At 44.8% G+C, this 17,205-nt stretch overlaps 1 protein-coding gene across 3 annotated transcripts in view; it reads right to left on the bottom strand.

The window, feature by feature from the left end:
• LOC108529365 (ADP-ribosylation factor 2-like) overlaps window positions 1-10,573 on the bottom strand; it is a 32,607-nt gene extending 22,034 nt beyond the window's left edge. For all 3 annotated transcript variants that reach the window (XM_017871613.1, XM_017871614.1, XM_017871612.1), the window contains exons 1-2: window positions 10,387-10,573; window positions 5,234-5,344 (exon numbers count right to left, since the gene is read on the bottom strand). In XM_017871613.1, coding sequence (XP_017727102.1) covers window positions 5,234-5,344; window positions 10,387-10,483 — 208 coding nt within the window. In that variant the 5' untranslated portion in view covers window positions 10,484-10,573. The remainder of the gene's footprint in view (window positions 1-5,233; window positions 5,345-10,386) is intronic.
• Window positions 10,574-17,205: the final 6,632 nt, after the last annotated feature.

The raw sequence follows: 17,205 nt of genomic DNA, 5'->3' as shown, positions 1-17,205 counted from the left end.
GTCGCTGAACAAGAAGTTCAGGAAACTACTTAGAAGCCACTGTAGCCACCCATTTGAGAAAGTTTCCACACTCTCATTCGTTGTGAAAGTCTCTTCAAGGTCGGGGTAGGCACGGTGGCTCACACCTGTAATCCCAGCACTTTGGGAGGCTAAGGCCAGCAGATCACCTGGGGTCAGGCATTCAAGACCAGCCTGGCCAACACAGTGAAACTCCATCTCTACTAAAAATACAAAAAATTAGCCTGGTGTGGTGGCAGGCGCCTGTAATCCCAGCTACTTGGGAGGCTGAGGCAGGAGGATTGCTTGAACCCAGGAGAAGGAGGTTGCTGTGAGCCAAGATGGCACCACTGCACTCCAGCCTGGGTGACAGAGCAAGACTCCGTCTCAGAAAATTAAAAAAAAATAAAAATAAAAATAAAATAAAATAAAAAAGAAATCACAAACTGTTCAAATTCCAATCTACCTACACAGTTAAATGTCTTAATAGAGAGCTAAAAGCATTAAGTTCTATCATACTCAACATACTGATGAAGAAAATTTAAACTAAAAGACAGCCTGATCTTTAGAAACTGGCAGAAAAAATAGGGGCTGCATCCAAGACCACTCACAGCAAGTCCATTCTTCCAGCAGCTCCCAATTGCTATTTCATGAAAAGTCCAAATTACCCACCCTAAGGTCCTAGCCAGCTCCCTACCATCAAAAGCAATAGTCACCGAAACTTACTAAAATTAGGCTTGTTATGAAGAAAAGAGTGAAGAAATAAAGGCATTTTTTTCATCTTGTTATTTGAATGTGAAAACTCCCAGTAGAGTAAGAAAAAAGAACTCTGCCAGAGAAATGATGAAGTGAAACCTCAAACAATTTGGGCTTTTGAGTGCCTCCTGTCATCCAGCCATGAAATGGCTTTTTACATAAGCATTTTACATAACTAATTTAAGCCCGATGATGCAGGCAGTAGGTATCATCTCCATTTTAAGATGAGGAAATTGAGACAGATGAGATTACCTAACTGTCAAGGTTTCACCACAGAGCTGTGGTTCAAACCCATGTGCTCTAGTTTTACTGCAGTTAAGAAACTGCAAGGGTTTGCCAAGTTGTCAAGTGCCAGTCCAAGACAAATGGATGCTCTGAGTATCAAAAAATATATATAATCTGCAGATCGAAACACAAAGATACAAACATCTAAGAGTCACCATGGGAGTTGCTGGGGCATCCAGTGGTTTCTCTGAAAATCCATGAAGGAAAAGAATAAAGCATTTTTCCAGCCTTTCTTGTACAAACTATATTTCAGGGAAACCAAATATTTGATGAGGGAATTCTTTGTTTAGAAAGATTTTAGCTAATAAATGGAGAGGAATAACAAGATTTAGGAGGGGAAAAAAATCACCATTTTATAACTTCTAATAAAATAATGGGTTTAGGCAATAGCTTTCAATGGATGCTAAAATGATCAGGTGAAAAGTTGATGGAGAATTTTAATTCAGGGGAATTAAGCTGATATCATCTGAAACCATTTGGCATCACTAAAAATGTGACAACCTGGTGGCTGCCAGGGAGTGGGGGGACTGGGTAGGGGGGAAGCGACAGGAGTTATAGTTTACGGGTACAAAGTTTCAGTTTTACAAGATGAAAATAGTTGCAGAAATGAATAGCGGTGATGGCTGCAGAACATTATGACTGACTATACACTTAAAAATATTTAAGATAGAGCTGGGTGCAGTGGTGCTGCACACCTATAGTCCCAGTTATGCAGGAGGCTGAGGCAGGAGAATCACTTGAGCCCATGAGTTCGAGACCAATCTAAGTAACATATAGAGACCTCATCTCACAAAAACATCACTACCACAAAACAAAACAAACAAACAAAAAAAAAATGGTTAAGATGCTAAATTTTAAGTTATGTGTATTTTACCACAACAACAAAAAAATGAGGTTGGGTACGGTGGCTCATGCCTGTAATCCCAGCACCTTGGAAGGCAGAGGCAGGTGGACCACAAGGTCAAGAGTTTGAGACTGGCCTGGCCAATATGGTGAAACCCCGTCTCTACTAAAAATACAAATAAACTAGCCAGGCGTGGTGGCTCACGCCTGTAGTCCCAGCTACTTGGGTGGCTAAGGCAGGAGAACTGCTTGAACCCAGGAGGCCAAGGATTACACCACTGCACTCCAGCCTGGGCAACAGAGGCAGACTCCGTCTCAAAAAAAAAAAAAAAAAAATTAAAACATAGTTACCCAGCAATTCCACTTCTAGGCATATACCCAAAGAACTCAAAGCAGGGACTCGAACAGATACTCAGACACGAATGTTCACAGCAACATTATTCATAATAGCCAAAAGGCAGAAGCAACTCAAGAGTCCATCAACAGGTGAATGGATAAACAAAATGTGGTATATCTGTACAATAGAATATTATTCAGCCATTAAAGGAATTAAGTTCTGATACATACTACTGCATAGATGAACCTTGAAAACACTGTACTAAGTGAAAGAGGCCAGGGGCTGAACTTCGAAAGACTAATATACAATTCCACTGAATAGGCAAATTCATAGAGAGAGAGTAGAACAAATGTTACTAAGGGTTGGGGGAGAGGGGAATGGGCAGTTATGGCTTAAACAAAGTTTCTGTTGGGGATGATGAAAAAATTGTGGAAATGGACAGTGGTGAAGGTTATAAAACACGGTGAATGTACTTAATGCCACTGAATTGTATACTTAAGAACAAACTTATAATTTTTATATTATGTATATTTTGCCACAATAAAAATTTTTAAAACCTGTTTAAGTGCGACAACTGAACTTCCGTGTTAGGATAGGAAGAATATTTATGAAGTATTCTTGCCTCTGAAATGAACCAGAATTTAATCAAGTCTCTAGAATAAACAACCAGTTCACAGGAAATCCACAGATAGCCAAGAAAGTTAGACGGCACCATAATAAAGTAATCAGCCAAATCCAGAATGTGGAATAAACAGTTAACAACCAAAAAAAAAAAAAAAAAAAGGGGGGGAGGCCAGGCAAGATGGCTCACACCTATAGTCTCAGCACTGTGGGAGGCCAAGGTGGGCAGATGCTTGAGCCCAGGAGTTTGAGACCAGATTGGGCAACATGGTGGAAAACCCATCTCTACAAAAAGTATAAAAAAATTTGCTAGGTGTGATGGTATGCACCTGTGGTCCCAGCTATCTGGGAGGCTGAAGTGAGAGGATCGCTTGACTCCAGGAGGCAGAGGCTGCAGTGAGCCGAGATTGTGCCACTGCACGAGACCCTGTCTCAAAAATAAAATAAAATAAAATAAGGAAAACAAAAGGCATAGAAAAAGAACAACTGCTGTAGAATAAAAGACTAAAGGGGCAAAACAACAAAATGCACTGTGTGAACTTTGATCCAGATGCAAACAAAGCAGATGTGGAAAATATACTTTTTTTTTTTTTGAGATAGAGTCTTGCCCTGTCGCCAAGGCTGGGGTGCAATGGTGCGATCTCAGCTCACTGCAACCTCCATCTCCCAGGTTCAAGAGAATATCCTGTCTCAGCCTCCCGAGTAGCTGGGATTGCAGGCACACACCACCATGCTTGGCTAATTTCTTTGCATATTTTTAGTAGAGACAGGGTTTCACCGTGTTGGCCAGGGTGGTCTCCAACTCTTGACCGCAGGTGATCCACCAGCCTTGGCCTCCCAAAGTGTTAGGATTACAGGTGTCAGCCACCACACCCAGCCAGAATACATTTGATACAACTGGGGGAATTAGAATAAGGACTAGGTGCTAGATATTAAAGAATTAGTATTAATTTTGGAGATGTTATAATGGAATGGATATATATATATATATATATATATATGAGGCCTTATCAGTTGGAAACGAACGCTAAAGGATGTATGAATAAAAGGCATCATGTCTGGGATGGGCAAAATGCTAATAACTGTTGAGGCTTGGTGATGGGTACGTGGGGGTTCGTTATGTTATCTTCTCTGTCTTTGTATTTGTTTTAGATTTTCCGCTAAAAAAGTTAAAAAAAATAAATGCACTACTTTGAGAAAAAACATTCTAAAATCTATAGCCTGGAAAAGCTAACTGCAAATAGAGTTAATTGCCAAAGGTAACAGCTAAAACAATGATATAAAATATAGAGGGATAGTCGACTAGGGTATTTAGTCGGGAAAGACTGACGAATGTATAAGTCTTTACTATCAGGTACATGCAGGAGAACCTTCAAAACGAACAGACTCCAAATAAATTCTAAAATGAGTAATTTGTAGATTCCATATGGTTAATATTCTACATGAAAATCAGGGTGTAAAAACTATAGTCAGCCCTCTGTATCCAGGTTCAACCCACCTTGAACCAAAAATATTACAAAGTAATAACGCAGGCCGGGCACGGTGACTCACGCTTGTAATCTTAGAACTTTGGGAGGCTAAGGCGGGCGGACCACCTGAGGTCGGGAGTTCAAGACCAGCCTGATCAACATGGAGAAACCCTGTCTCTACTAAAAATACAAAATTAGCCGGGCGTGGTGGTGCATGCCTGTAATCCCAGCTCCTCAGGAGGCTAAGGCAGGAGAATCACTTGAACCCAGGAGGTGGAGGCTGCGGTGAGCTGAGATCATGCCATTGCACTCCAGCCTGGGCAACAAAAGTGAAACTCCATCTCAAAAAATAAATAAATAAATAAATAAAAATAGTAACGCAACAGTAAAAAAAAAAATACAAATAAAAAACAATACAATCTAACTATATAGCATTTACATGCTAGTAGACATTAGAATCTAGTAGTGATTTAAAGTAGACGGGGGGCTGGGCGCAGTGACTCATGCCTGTAATCCCAGCACTTTGGGAGGCCAAGGCAAGCGGATCACCTGAGATCAGAAGTTCAAGACCAGCCTGACCAACATGGCAGAACCCCATCTCTACTAAAAATACAAAAATTGGCCAGGCATGATGGTGCATGCCTGTAACCCCAGCTACTCGGGAGGCTGAGGCAGGAGAATCACTTGAACCCGGGAGACGGAGGTTGCAGGGAGCCGAGATCACACCACCGCACTTCAGCCTGGACAACAGGGCAAGACTCTGTCTCACAAAAGAAACCTCCCCAGTAAGTGTAAGGAGACCCTAAGAGGGGAAATGGCTGACAGTGTCAATAGAGCAGAGCACCACAAGGTATCACTTCAAGCATCCGTCTTTAGAGACATTTCACAGAAATATTATCGAGGCTATAGACTGAATAATCTTTACCTTTTGTGTTCTGGAAAATATGCTGCCACAGAGGTCTGATTTTGAAGTGGCTGCCAACATCCCAGACTGTGAAGGTGATATTTTTATATTCTACCATCTCCGAATGGAAACCTAAATGAAATAGGGGGAAAATGTTTAATTATGATTTGTGCTGGTTGAACAATTCCAAATAATTTCAACATGTGGATAGTACTTTTAATTTACAAAGCAGCCTGCTAGTCAAAGATCTATAGCCTTCAAAGAGAATGTGCTGGCCCCCTCTCCCATTCATCAGGACAGGTGTCTCAAACCTTCTCTACTCCCCAATCTCCAGCCATGCACCTGCCCTTTCTCTCAGCAGGAGACTATCACAGTGTACTTCAGAGCAGAGAAGCCACTGATGGGACTGACTTCCACTTCCACCATACAGTGTAAAAGCCAGTCTACATCTTTACCCATGCTTTTCTTCCTCCCTCTTGGAACAACAGAAGAGGATAACTCTCTTTCACCAATTCCCTCCCTCTATGAGCCAGATCCACTCCACCCAGACTGTCTGGAACTTTTTACTCTTCCTATTCTCTCCCACATCTGAATATCTCCAATCTGTTCACCTTGGCATGCTTAAGTCTTTTACATCTTTAAAAGCAACAGAACAAACCTCTCCTTGACCCCCACATCTTCATCTGCACCCTCTTTCTTCCTTCCTTCACCCTCTTCCTTCCTTCCTTCACATCTTCACCCTCTATTTGCTCTTTATTTATTTATTTTTTTTAAAGAGACAGGGCCTTGCTGTGCTGGCCAGGCTGGAGCACAGAGGTAGAATCATAGCTCGCTGCAGCCTCAAACTCCTGTGCTCAAGGAATCCTCCTGCCTCAGCCTCCCAAGTAGCTAGAACTATAAGCATGAGCCACCATACCTAGCTAAATATAAATTTTTTTTTGTAGAGACGGGTCTCACTATGTTGTTCAGACTGGCCTCAAATTCCTCAGGTCAAGCAATCTGCCCATCTTACCCTCCCAAAGTGCTGGGATTACGGGTGTGAGCCACTATGCCTGGTCTATTTGCTCTTTTAAAGTCAAATGTCTCAAAGAAGTGTGGCTATATTCACTGAGCTTTCTTTGGTCCTCTCACGCAACAGCACCTTATCTCTGCTCCACCATGTTGGGTAGCTGGTTTTCACTAAGGTCAGCAATGACCACCAGGTCAATAAATCCAACACATGCCTTTTCAGCTCTTCCATAATCTGATCTTCTATCTGACACTGCTGCTCACTCCCTCCTTGACACTCTTCCCAAGCTTCCCTTTTCCTTCTATCTCTATGGACGTACTGCCTCAGTCTCCTTAGTGAGCTCAGCCACGTTTAACTGATCCTGCAATGATGGAGTCCCCCTGGCTCACTGGCCCCATCGATTCTCCTCTTTCTGCACCCCTCCCTATGCAATCTCACTCACTGCCACGACTTCATTCCTATCTCTGTACTAACTCTGAGATTTACATCCTCCAATCTAGCTCTGAGATTTATATCCTCTCTCCTGAGCTTCAGGCTCATAATCTAACAGCTTTGGCAAATGTCTTCAAGGCCCCAAAACAAGGTATCAGTCAAAAATGGAATTTAAGGTCCCTACTCCCCAACCTCCTCCTCTGCTAGTTATCCCCTCATTGACTTCATTCCACAAGCTGATTGCCTAAGAGGTGCCCTGGAAACATCCGATGCTCTCACTCCTAGAACCCTACTACCATATCTTATCAATTCAACCTCTTTTTTTTTTTTTTTTTTTTTTTTTTGAGACGGAGTCTCGCTCTGCTGCCCAGGCTGGAGTCCGTGGCCGGATCTCAGCTCACTGCAAGCTCCGCCTCCCGGGTTTACGCATTTCCTGCCTCAGACCTCCCGAGTAGCTGGGACTACAAGGCGCCCGCCACCTCGCCCGGTAGTTTTTTGTATTTTTTACGTAGAGAGGGGTTTCACCGTGTTTGCCAGGATGGTCTCGATGTCTGACCTCGTGATCCGCGCGTCTCGGCCTCAAAGTGCTGGCTTACAGTCTTGAGCCCCACGGCCCCGCCATGATCAATTCACCTCTTAAACAGCTAATAGTTACCCTACCCAAGTAGACCATCGATTTTCTAGCCTTAATTCCTGAACCATATAACTCAATTTTCACCTCCAGTCACTCTCCCTCTCCTCATACAGTCAACCTCTTCTATCAAAAGCAAATCGCGCTTAAAAACAACGTAGTGTGGTTCACGTCATTTCTCTACACTTTCTGTATTGGACTGGAATATTTTCAAACTTACAAAAGAACGAATAAATCTCCCCATGAAAATAAAATAAAATTAAAAAAGAGAATAGGCCGAGCCAGTTGGCTCACACCTGTAACCCAGCGCCTTTGGGAGGTGATATGGTGGGCAGAATTGCTTTGAGCTCAGGACGTTCGAGACCAGCCCTGGGCAACATGGCAAACCTGTCTCATACAGAAAAACACAAAAATTAGCCAGGCATTGGTTGTCATGTGCCTTGTAGTCCCAGCGTTCTTGGGAGGCTGAGGACAGGAGAATTGCTGAGCGTAGAAGCAGATGTTGTAGTGAGCTGAGATCGACACCACGCGCACTTCTGCGTGGATGCAGAATAAGATCCAAAATCGAAAAGAAAGAGAGAGAGAAATGGGAGGAGGGAGGGGAGGGGGAAGGGAGGGAGAGAGGGAGGGGAGGGAGGAGAGGGAAGGAAAGGAAAGAAGGGAAAGAAGGGAAGGAAGGAAAGGGAAGGAAAGGAAAGAAGGGAATGAAGGGAAGGAAGGGAAGGAAAGGAAAGGAAAGAAGGGAAGAAAGGGAAGGAAGGGAAGGGAAGGATAGCAAAGAAGGGAAGACAGAGAATGAAGGGAAGGGAGGGGAAGGAAGGAAGGAAGGAAAAAAAAAAGGAAAGATGTCCCTTTGGCAGCTTCCCACACCCAAATCCCAAACATGACTGTCAAGACCCACAGTCAGTTGGGCCTGCTCACCTTCCAAACCTCAATTCTAGTCATGCCTTATTTTAGTGAGAGACACTCATTACATTGCAACAATCTAAATTCTTGCTAAATAAATAAATACAATGCCATTCCAATCCTATAGTGATGGTAGGGGCAGGGGCAGGAAACTTAGCAAAATTACCTAAAATTTAACCTGGAGAAATAAACAAGTAAGCACAACCAGGAAATCTCTGAAAATGAATAATGAATTATTTTTAAAGATATGCCAAGCCCTAGTAACACTTGAAGTAACAGAGTTCAAATATAAATGTAACTCTGTAGTTGTCCAGAAAAAAGTAGTTGTCCAGAAAAAGACACACATACCAGTGAGAATTTAGTATGTGACAAAGAAGGCATTTCAAATCAGCATGGAAAAATTATTCAATAAATGACATTGAACAACTGTCTACTCCAGCACTGTCCAATACAGTCACTAGCCATTTGTGACTATTTGTTTATTCATTTATTTTTTTTGTTTTGTTTTGTTTTGTTTTTGAGAGAGTCTCACTCTTGTCGCGCAGGCTGCAGTGCATGGCGCTATCTTGGCTCACTGTAACCTCCGTCTCCCAGATTCAAGCGATTCTCCTGCCTCAGCCTCCCAAGTAGCTGGGATTACAGGCGGCTGCCACCACACCTCCCCCCACCCCTTTTTTTTTTTGTATTTTCTGTAGAGGCGGGGTTTCACCATGTTGGCCAAGCTGGTCTCGAACTCCTGACCTCAAGTGATCCACCAGCCTCGGCCTCCCAAAGTGCTGAGATTACAGGCGTGAGCCACCACGCCTGGCCTATTTATTTAGTTTTTGAGACAGAGTCTTGCTCTGTAACCTAGGTTGAAGTGCAATGGTGCAATCTCAGCTCACTGCAACCTCCGCCTCCCGGGCTCAAGTGATTCTCCTGCCTTAGCCTCCTGAGTAGCTGGGATTACAGAAGCATGCCACTACACCTGACTAATTTTTCTACTTTTAGTAGATATGGGATTTCACCACGTTGGTCAGGCTGGTCTCGAACTCCTGGTCTCAAGTGATCTTCCCACCTCAGCCTCCCAAAGTGCTGGGATTAAAGACATGAGCCACTGCGCCCAGCAATGTGGCTATTTAAACTTAAAGTTAAAATCAAAAATCAATCAACAAATAAGAGATCGTGGCATGCCCAGCTAATTTTTGAATTTTTAGTAGAGACGGGGTTTCACCGTGTTAGCCAGGATGGTCTCGCTCTCCTGACCTCGTGATCCGCCCATCTCGGCCTCCCAAAGTGCTGGGATTACAGGCTTGAGCCACCGCATAAAACACACTGCTGGTTCACAGTAAGAGCAATACAGCCAGCTTGTCTATTTCTCTAGTTGGACATCATCTCAAGCAGTTGGCTTGAGCCAGAGTGAAGAAAAGGAATCACACTCCGGATCTCCAAGCATGGGGAGTGTACTTGGTGTAGAGAGATGAGATGCTGCTGCTAAGGAAGGCCAGCTGGAACAGAGGCTGACTGAGGAGGCACCAGCAGATTCCCAGCTCCCACCTCAGCCTTCTGCTGGGACACTAGCTGCGAGGAATGGGGGGCAGAACTACCCTCCCTGTTTGGCCCATTATCTTTTTCTTTTTTGCCAAGCAGATAGGGTTAAATTTGCTTACTCTACCTGTGTTCACACATCTCCTTTATGAACCTAAGAATGTGCAAGCCATAGAAAAGGATAGAGAACCTGGTCAGGCACGGTGGCTCATGCCTATAATCCCAGCACTTTGGGAGACCATGGCAGGAGGATCGCTTGAGCCCAGGAGTTCGAGACCAGCCTAGGCAATATGGCAAGACCCCATCTCTACCAAAAATTCAAAAATTAGCTGGGCATGCTGGTGCATGCCTGTAGTTCCAGCTACTCAGGAGGGAGGTGGAAGGATCACTTGAGCCCAGGAAGTTGAGACCATAGTAAGCAGAGATGCGCCACTGCACTCTAGTCTGGGTGACAAGAGTCAAAAAAAAAAAGGATATATAATGTAACCTGGTTTTGGCCTCTAAAATGTATCTCTTGGAGTAGACAAGATTTTAAAAGGATTATTCAGTAACAGAAGAAGCATGTAAAAATGAAACATATTTCTCTGGTGAAAAAGAACCTAAAAGAAAAAATATATATAACATACTAAATTGTAAACTGGAATTGCCGCAGGTCTTTCATTAACTTACCTACTGTAGGGATGGTAGGCACAGTCTCCCCCAGCTTCAATTTATACAAGATGGTGGTTTTTCCAGCTGTATCCAAACCCAATATAAGAATCCGCATCTCTTTTTTCCCAAGTAGACTCTTTTTTTTTTTTTTTTTTTTTGAGACAGAGTCCCGCTCTATCGCCCAGGCTGGAGGGCAGTGGTCGGATCTCAGCTCACTACAAGCTCCGCCTCCCGGGTTTACGTCATTCTCCTGCCTCAGCCTCCCGATTAGCTGGGACTACAGGCGCCCGCCACCTCGCCCGGCTAGTTTTTTGTATTTTCAGTAGAGATGGGGTTTCACCGTGTTAGCCAGGATGGTCTCGATCTCCTGACCTCGTGATCCACCTGTCTTGGCCTCCCAAAGTGCTGGGATTACAGGCTTGAGCCACCGCACCCAGCCTCAAGTAGACTCTTAATGAGCTTTTCAAAAATGTTTCCCATTGTAACTGAATTCTGTAACATGACAAGAAAAGCAAGTCAAATAATTGTTCTTTGCAGAGATATAGAAGCAACATGCATAAAATACAAGTGTCAATTAGAAATGGCTTCCAGGAAAAATTAAACAATTTTAGGTACACTTTGGCCAATGAGTAGTGAGTCTTATCTTCAAAGGGAAACTCAACTAAACCTTTCAATGCCTTACCAGAAAATTCTATTTTCCACTGCAGCATCCAAGTGGAATATACAACATAACCTCAGCACTCCTACAACAGTGGTAGCCTTTAGTCAATTTAGTACAGAGGTACAGGACCAGGCGCGGTAGCTCATGCCTGTAATCCCAGCACTTTGGGAAGCCAAGGCGGGTAGATCACCTGAGGTCAGGGGTTCAAGACCAGCTTGGCCAACATGGTGAAACCCCACCTCTACTGAAAACACAAAAGTTAGCCAGGCCTGGTGGCGCACACCTGTGATACCAGCTACTCAGGAGGCTAAGGCATAAGAATCGCTTGAACCTGGGGAGGCAGATGTTGCACTGAGCCAGGACCACGCCACTGCACTCTAGTCTGGGTGACAGAGCAAGACTGTCTCAAAAAATTAATTAATTAATTAAATTTAAAAAAAAACAGAAGTACAGAAGCAATGATACAACAAATACAACTGTACCTCATTCTAAACTGTACTGAAATGAGAATTTGTGAAGCAGAGAAGCTGTTTATTTTATGCAATATAAAACAAAGTCTTTAAGGCAGGTTAAACAACTATATCCCTTGGAAATGTAGTAGTTCCTTATGGCTAGCAGACAGCCTAGTAAATAACCTAAGAAATTTCAGAGGCAAAGAAATTCAGCACTGGGAAGCTTCACTGCCAACAGAGAGAACTTGGCAGAATTGAGGAGGCACCACAGCATCCAGTTTTCATTTGAGTTTTTTGTTTTAAGACAGGGTCTCACTCTGTCACCCAGGCTGGAGTGCAGTGGCACAATCACGACTCACTGCAACCTCAACCTCCCCATCTCAAGCAATCCTCCCACCTCAGTCTCCAGAGCAGCTGTGACCACAGGCATTCGCCACCTCGCCCAGCTAATTTTTGTATTTTTTGTGAAAATTAGGTCTCACTGTATTTCCCAGGCTAATCTTGAACCCCTGGGCTCAAGAAGTGATTCTCCCACCTTAGCCTTCCAAAGTCCTGGGATTACAGGCGTGAGCTACCAGGCCCAGCCAGTATCCAGTGTTCTATTGCTGTAACTATCATCTTACTCTCAACCAGTTCTTAGAACTTTTTATTTAAGTATAGTTTACATACAGATATAAACGTACATAACTATAAAGTTCAATAAATTTTCATGAACCAAACACACCTATGTAACCAAATCAAGAAAAGACGATTTATCAGGCTGGGCGCAGTGGCTCATACCTGTAATCCCAGCACTTTGGGAGACCAAGGTGGGCGGATCACCTGAGGTCAAGAGTTCAAGACCAGCCTGGCCAACGGGGCAAAACCCTGTCTCTACTAAAAACACAAAAATTAGCCAGGCATGGCGGTGCACAGCTGCAGTCCCAGCTATTCAGGCAGCTAAGGCACAATAATCACTTGAACCTGGGAGGTGGAGGTTGAAGTGAGCTGAGATTGGGACACTGCACGCCAGCCCAGGGCAATAGAGCGAGACTCCATCTCAAAAAAAAAAAAAAAAAAGATGATTATCAGATCAAGTCTCCTTGTGCCTCCTCCCAGTCATTACTCCATAAAAGGTAATCACTATATTGACTTCTAACAGCATAAATGTTCAATATTTTATTTTTCAGTAGAGATCATGGTAGCTTACATAAAGTACATCAATAGCAAAGTTAGACTAACTTTACAGAAATTTACAGTCTCTTTGAGATTAGCCTACTTGAAATATGAACTTGACATTCTAAGTAAAGACTTAAAAGCAGTGCTGGGTCTACACCTCTAACCAAGCTCTTGGAAGTCTATAAAGATCTTCAGACCAGGCAGGGTGGCTTACCCCTGCAATTCCAGCACTTTGGGAGGCCGAGGCAATAGGATCATTTTATTTTTTACTTACTAAGATAACAGAAAATAAGGGAGGATTGCTTTAGGCCAGGAGTACGAGACCAGCCGGGGCAACATAGCAAGACCCTGCCTCTATTTTTAAAAATAATACAAAAACAAAAAGACCTACATCCGTGTTCCAGAGACTGTGATTTATTTTCCTTTTAAATTGCTAACCAAAGAAAGCTTTACTCCTGGGCAGGGGAGGGGGAAGACACAAAGAGGATAGGCAATCAACCATTCATTCGAACTCTGGTGACCACAGAGGGGAGGTAACCAAATTCCACAGGCCTCACCGCTGAAATTCAACAGTGGCCAGCAGTAGCTTAATATCATGGATTACGCCCAAATACACAACATTCCTTTCTAGGATGAGAGAAAGCGAGCCCAGAATTTTTCCTATTCACAAATATGGAACATGCTGGGGAAGGGAAGGTATTTCCCGCTCAGATGCCCCCTGAGGCAGATAGTTCCCCAGATTCCCCTGCCAACCGCACAGACACACCCCCTTGACCTCCCTATCCTTTCTCTTTCCTCTTCTTGCTACTCATGTGCCCCAGACCCCCGCGGTCCTGACACCCCTGCGCCGCTGGAGACCCTCTGGGGTATGATGGCGCCAATTACAGGGCCTTTTTGGCACGCTCACTCTCCCGGCCCCAAGCGCCAAAAGTGCATTAGGGAGAAACGTCGGCACGACGTCAAGAACACGAACGAGTGCGGTGGCCCAGGTGAGCGTGCGCGGCAGCCAGGCACGCCCGGCTCCCGGGGAAGGACGCCCAGTGCCTTTTTTACCCGGGCCGCCAGGCCGCTCCTTCTCAACTTGTGCGCCCCTGGAAGAGCATAGAGAGGGCCTTGCGTGGAACCTACGAAGCCTCCTTCGGTTCCTCGCTGCTCCCGCCGTCGAGAGGGCAAAGAAGGAACAGCGGAGCCCAATACCTTTCCGCAAGCCACCGCCACCCTCCAGTTTCCGGCCCGCAGACGAAGTGGAGATCCAGCCAGGTCTTGAGTGCTGCCGCCCCAGGTGAGCCAGAGATTCAACTGTTGCCACTCAAGCTACCGCTACCTACATCACCGCCGACTCCGCTGCCTTTAGGATTTCGGCTCAGCTCAGCTAAACCACAACCGGCGTGGGGACAGGAACAGCAACCAACCAATCACCCACCGCCTCCTGGAGCTTTTGCAGCAATGAGCTGGAAGTTTTATGAGTGACGACATATCTGACCAATGCAAGAACAGTAAGGGCCTAGGAGGGCGGGAGCGCCGTAGGCGACGCCACGAAGCTCTGGCAATACCCTGTTCATCTTCAAATGACAGCTCAGCGAGTTCCGGCGAGACACGCCCACGTCCTCCATGCCACGTGAGACCAATCAGAAAAGGAAAAGGATTGTCTATTTGCACAGCCAATCCGCTGGGAAAATCGCTGAGGTTTGAGCTAACCCCAGAGCGTTCACACCAACCGGGAGCGGACAGGTGGGCAGGGCGAGGTTAATAGTGCCAAGGAAGGAAATTTACCGCAGTTGAGTTATACGAAGACATTAGTTTGGGGAGGTGTTCCGCGTAGGAAATACCAGACACTGATACTGAAATTAGGCATAAGGAAGTTTTCCTATTCCGCCTGAGGCTAGACTGCCCTCCCACCTCTAAACAGATTTTCAACAGTTGGGGAAAATACTGGCCACCCGCACCTCATTAAGACGTCGCAGAACCATTCGTGGTTTCTGAGCAATGCTTTCCATAATCAGTTCCCTAAATGTCCACCTTGTTAGCTAAAAAGGTTACAAACGCCTGTAAATGGTACATAACTGAAATCATCAGAATTACAAATATCTATTAAACATACGCTATGTGCCAGAACCTATATCAAGAACTTTAGCCGGAGCGGCACGGTGGCTCAATACTGGAAGGCCAAGGCTTTGAGCTAGGAGTTCGAGACCAGCCTGAGCAACATGGCAAAACCCCACCTCTACAAAAAAAAAAAAAAAAAAAAATTAAAATAGCCGGGAATGGTGGCACACGGCTGTAGTCCTAGCTACTTGGGAGGCTGAGGCAGGAGGATCACTTGAACCCGGGAGGTCGAGGCTGCAAAGAGCCGTGATCACGCCACTGCACTCCAGCCTGGGCGACAAAGTGAGGCCCTATCTCAAACAAACAAACAAACAAAGTTAGAAGGTACTGCTAGAATAGACTAAATAAATAAGAAAAAGAATTTTACCTGCAGGACCGTCACATCCAGTGAATTAGAAACTATTTTCCCTGCTGTTTTACAGAAAAATATTAAGTAGCCTGGGTCTGTCCCACTCCCATACCTTAATCTTTTTTTTGTTTGTTTTTTGTTCTGAGACGGGGGTCTCACTCTGTCGCCCAGGCTGGAGTGCAGTGGCACGATCTCAGCTCACTGCAACCTCCACTCGCTGCAATCTCCGCCTCCCCGGTTCAAGCAATTCTCCTGCCTCAGCCTCTCGAGTAGCTGCGATTACAGGCACACACCACTGCGCCCCGCTAATTTTTGTATTTTTAGTAGAGACGGGGTTTCACCATGTTGGCTAGGCTGGTCTTGAACTCCTGAACTCAAGTGATCCACCCACCTTGGCCTCCCAAAGTGCTGGGATTACAGGCATGAACCACCGCGCCCAGCCACCTTAATCTTTTTAAGCAAATACAGAATTGAAACTGCCCTCACAGGATTAAGGAGAGTTACAAGCCAGGCTTTACGACAGCATTATACATAGTTAGCTATTATCTAGGGTGCACAAGTGTACTTTGACCTACTTCCCTGCAGCTGCTAACTCACTGAACGTCACCCAGCATGCTAGACCACCTGCTACCTGTTTCCCCACGGTTCTTACCATGAGTAAGAATTTCTGACGCTAGACTCATACGCTCTTTCTGCTCAAGAACTGTTTGTTTTTCAGATCCTGAATTCTGACATACCCCACCAAGAAACCCACTCAGCACAAGAATGAGGTTTCTTGGTCTCCCTGTCTCATGACTTCGCCCTTCACTTCTTGACCAATCATCGATCCCCACACTACAGCCCCTGTCCAGAGGACTTAAAAACCCTGTCCCCCAAACCTCTCAGGGAGGTGGATTTGAGGCTTCTTCCCATCTCCTCGTTCAGATGTCCTGTGATTGTTAAACTCTTTCTTTGCTGCAGCCGGGGGTCTCTGTATGCTGACTCACTGTGCACTGGGCAAACAAAACTATTACAATTACAGTGCTGTACTTACCCTTCTAATTACAGTGCTTGTATCTTTGAGAGTAAATATAAATACATATGACTCCTTAAAAAGTAAAGTATCTTTTTTCTGACTATAAAAATTATACATAGCTGGGTGTGGTGGCTCAAACATGTAATCCTAGCACTTTCGGAGGCCAAGACGGGTGGATCACCTGAGGTTGGGAGTTTGAGACCAGTCTGACAAACATGGAGAAACCCATCTCTACTAAAAATACAGATTTAGCCGGGCGTGGTGGCACATGCCTGTAATCCCAGCTACTCGGGAGACTGAGACAGGAGAATCGCTTGAACCTGGGAGGCGGAGGTTGCGGTGAGCCAAGATCTCACCATTGCACTCCAGCCTGGGTAACAAGAGTGAAATTCGGTCTCAAAAAAAAAAAAAAATTATACATAGTCATTTGTTAAAGTACATGGGAAAAAAGACACTCCCCTCACCAGAGAGACAGAGGGAGAGAGATAAGAAAACAAGTCAGGGGAGGAAAAGGAGGAAAAACAAATAATCACCCATCATCCTACCATCAAAATATAATCACTGTTACCATTTTGGTTTATTTCTATTTTTATTTGAGACAGGGTCTCGCTGTTACCCAAGCTGCAGTATAGTAGTACCATCTTGGCTCACTCCAACCTCTGCTTCCCCAGACTCAAGCAATCCTCCCACCTCAGCGTCCCCAATAGCTAGGACTACAGGCATGTACCACCATGCCTGGCTAACTTTTGTATTTTTTGTAGACAGGGTTTCACCACGTTGCCCAGTCTGATATGGAACTCCTGGACTCAAGCAATCCTCCAACCTCAGCCTCCCAAGGTGCTAGGATTACAGCTTGAGCCACCTTGTCTGGCCAGCTCTTTCAAACAGTGGATTTTCATAGAGCAACAGGAACTCTCATTCATTGCAAAATGGAACAGCCACTCTTGAAGACAGTTTGCTGTCTCTTACAAAATTAAACATACTCTTACCCAAAGGAGCTGAGTAAGAATTGGGTATAAGTAAAACATGTCCACACAAAAATCTGCACACGGATGTTTATAGCAGCTTATTCATAATTACCAAAACTGGAAAGGAA

This window comes from Rhinopithecus bieti, unplaced genomic scaffold (genome assembly GCF_001698545.2).
Source record: "Rhinopithecus bieti isolate Rb0 unplaced genomic scaffold, ASM169854v2 scaffold_6904, whole genome shotgun sequence".
In the NCBI taxonomy this organism is placed as follows: domain Eukaryota; kingdom Metazoa; phylum Chordata; class Mammalia; order Primates; family Cercopithecidae; genus Rhinopithecus; species Rhinopithecus bieti.
The sequence above is the reverse complement of the archived record's forward strand: the minus strand, read 5'-3'. Positions and strand labels throughout refer to the sequence as shown.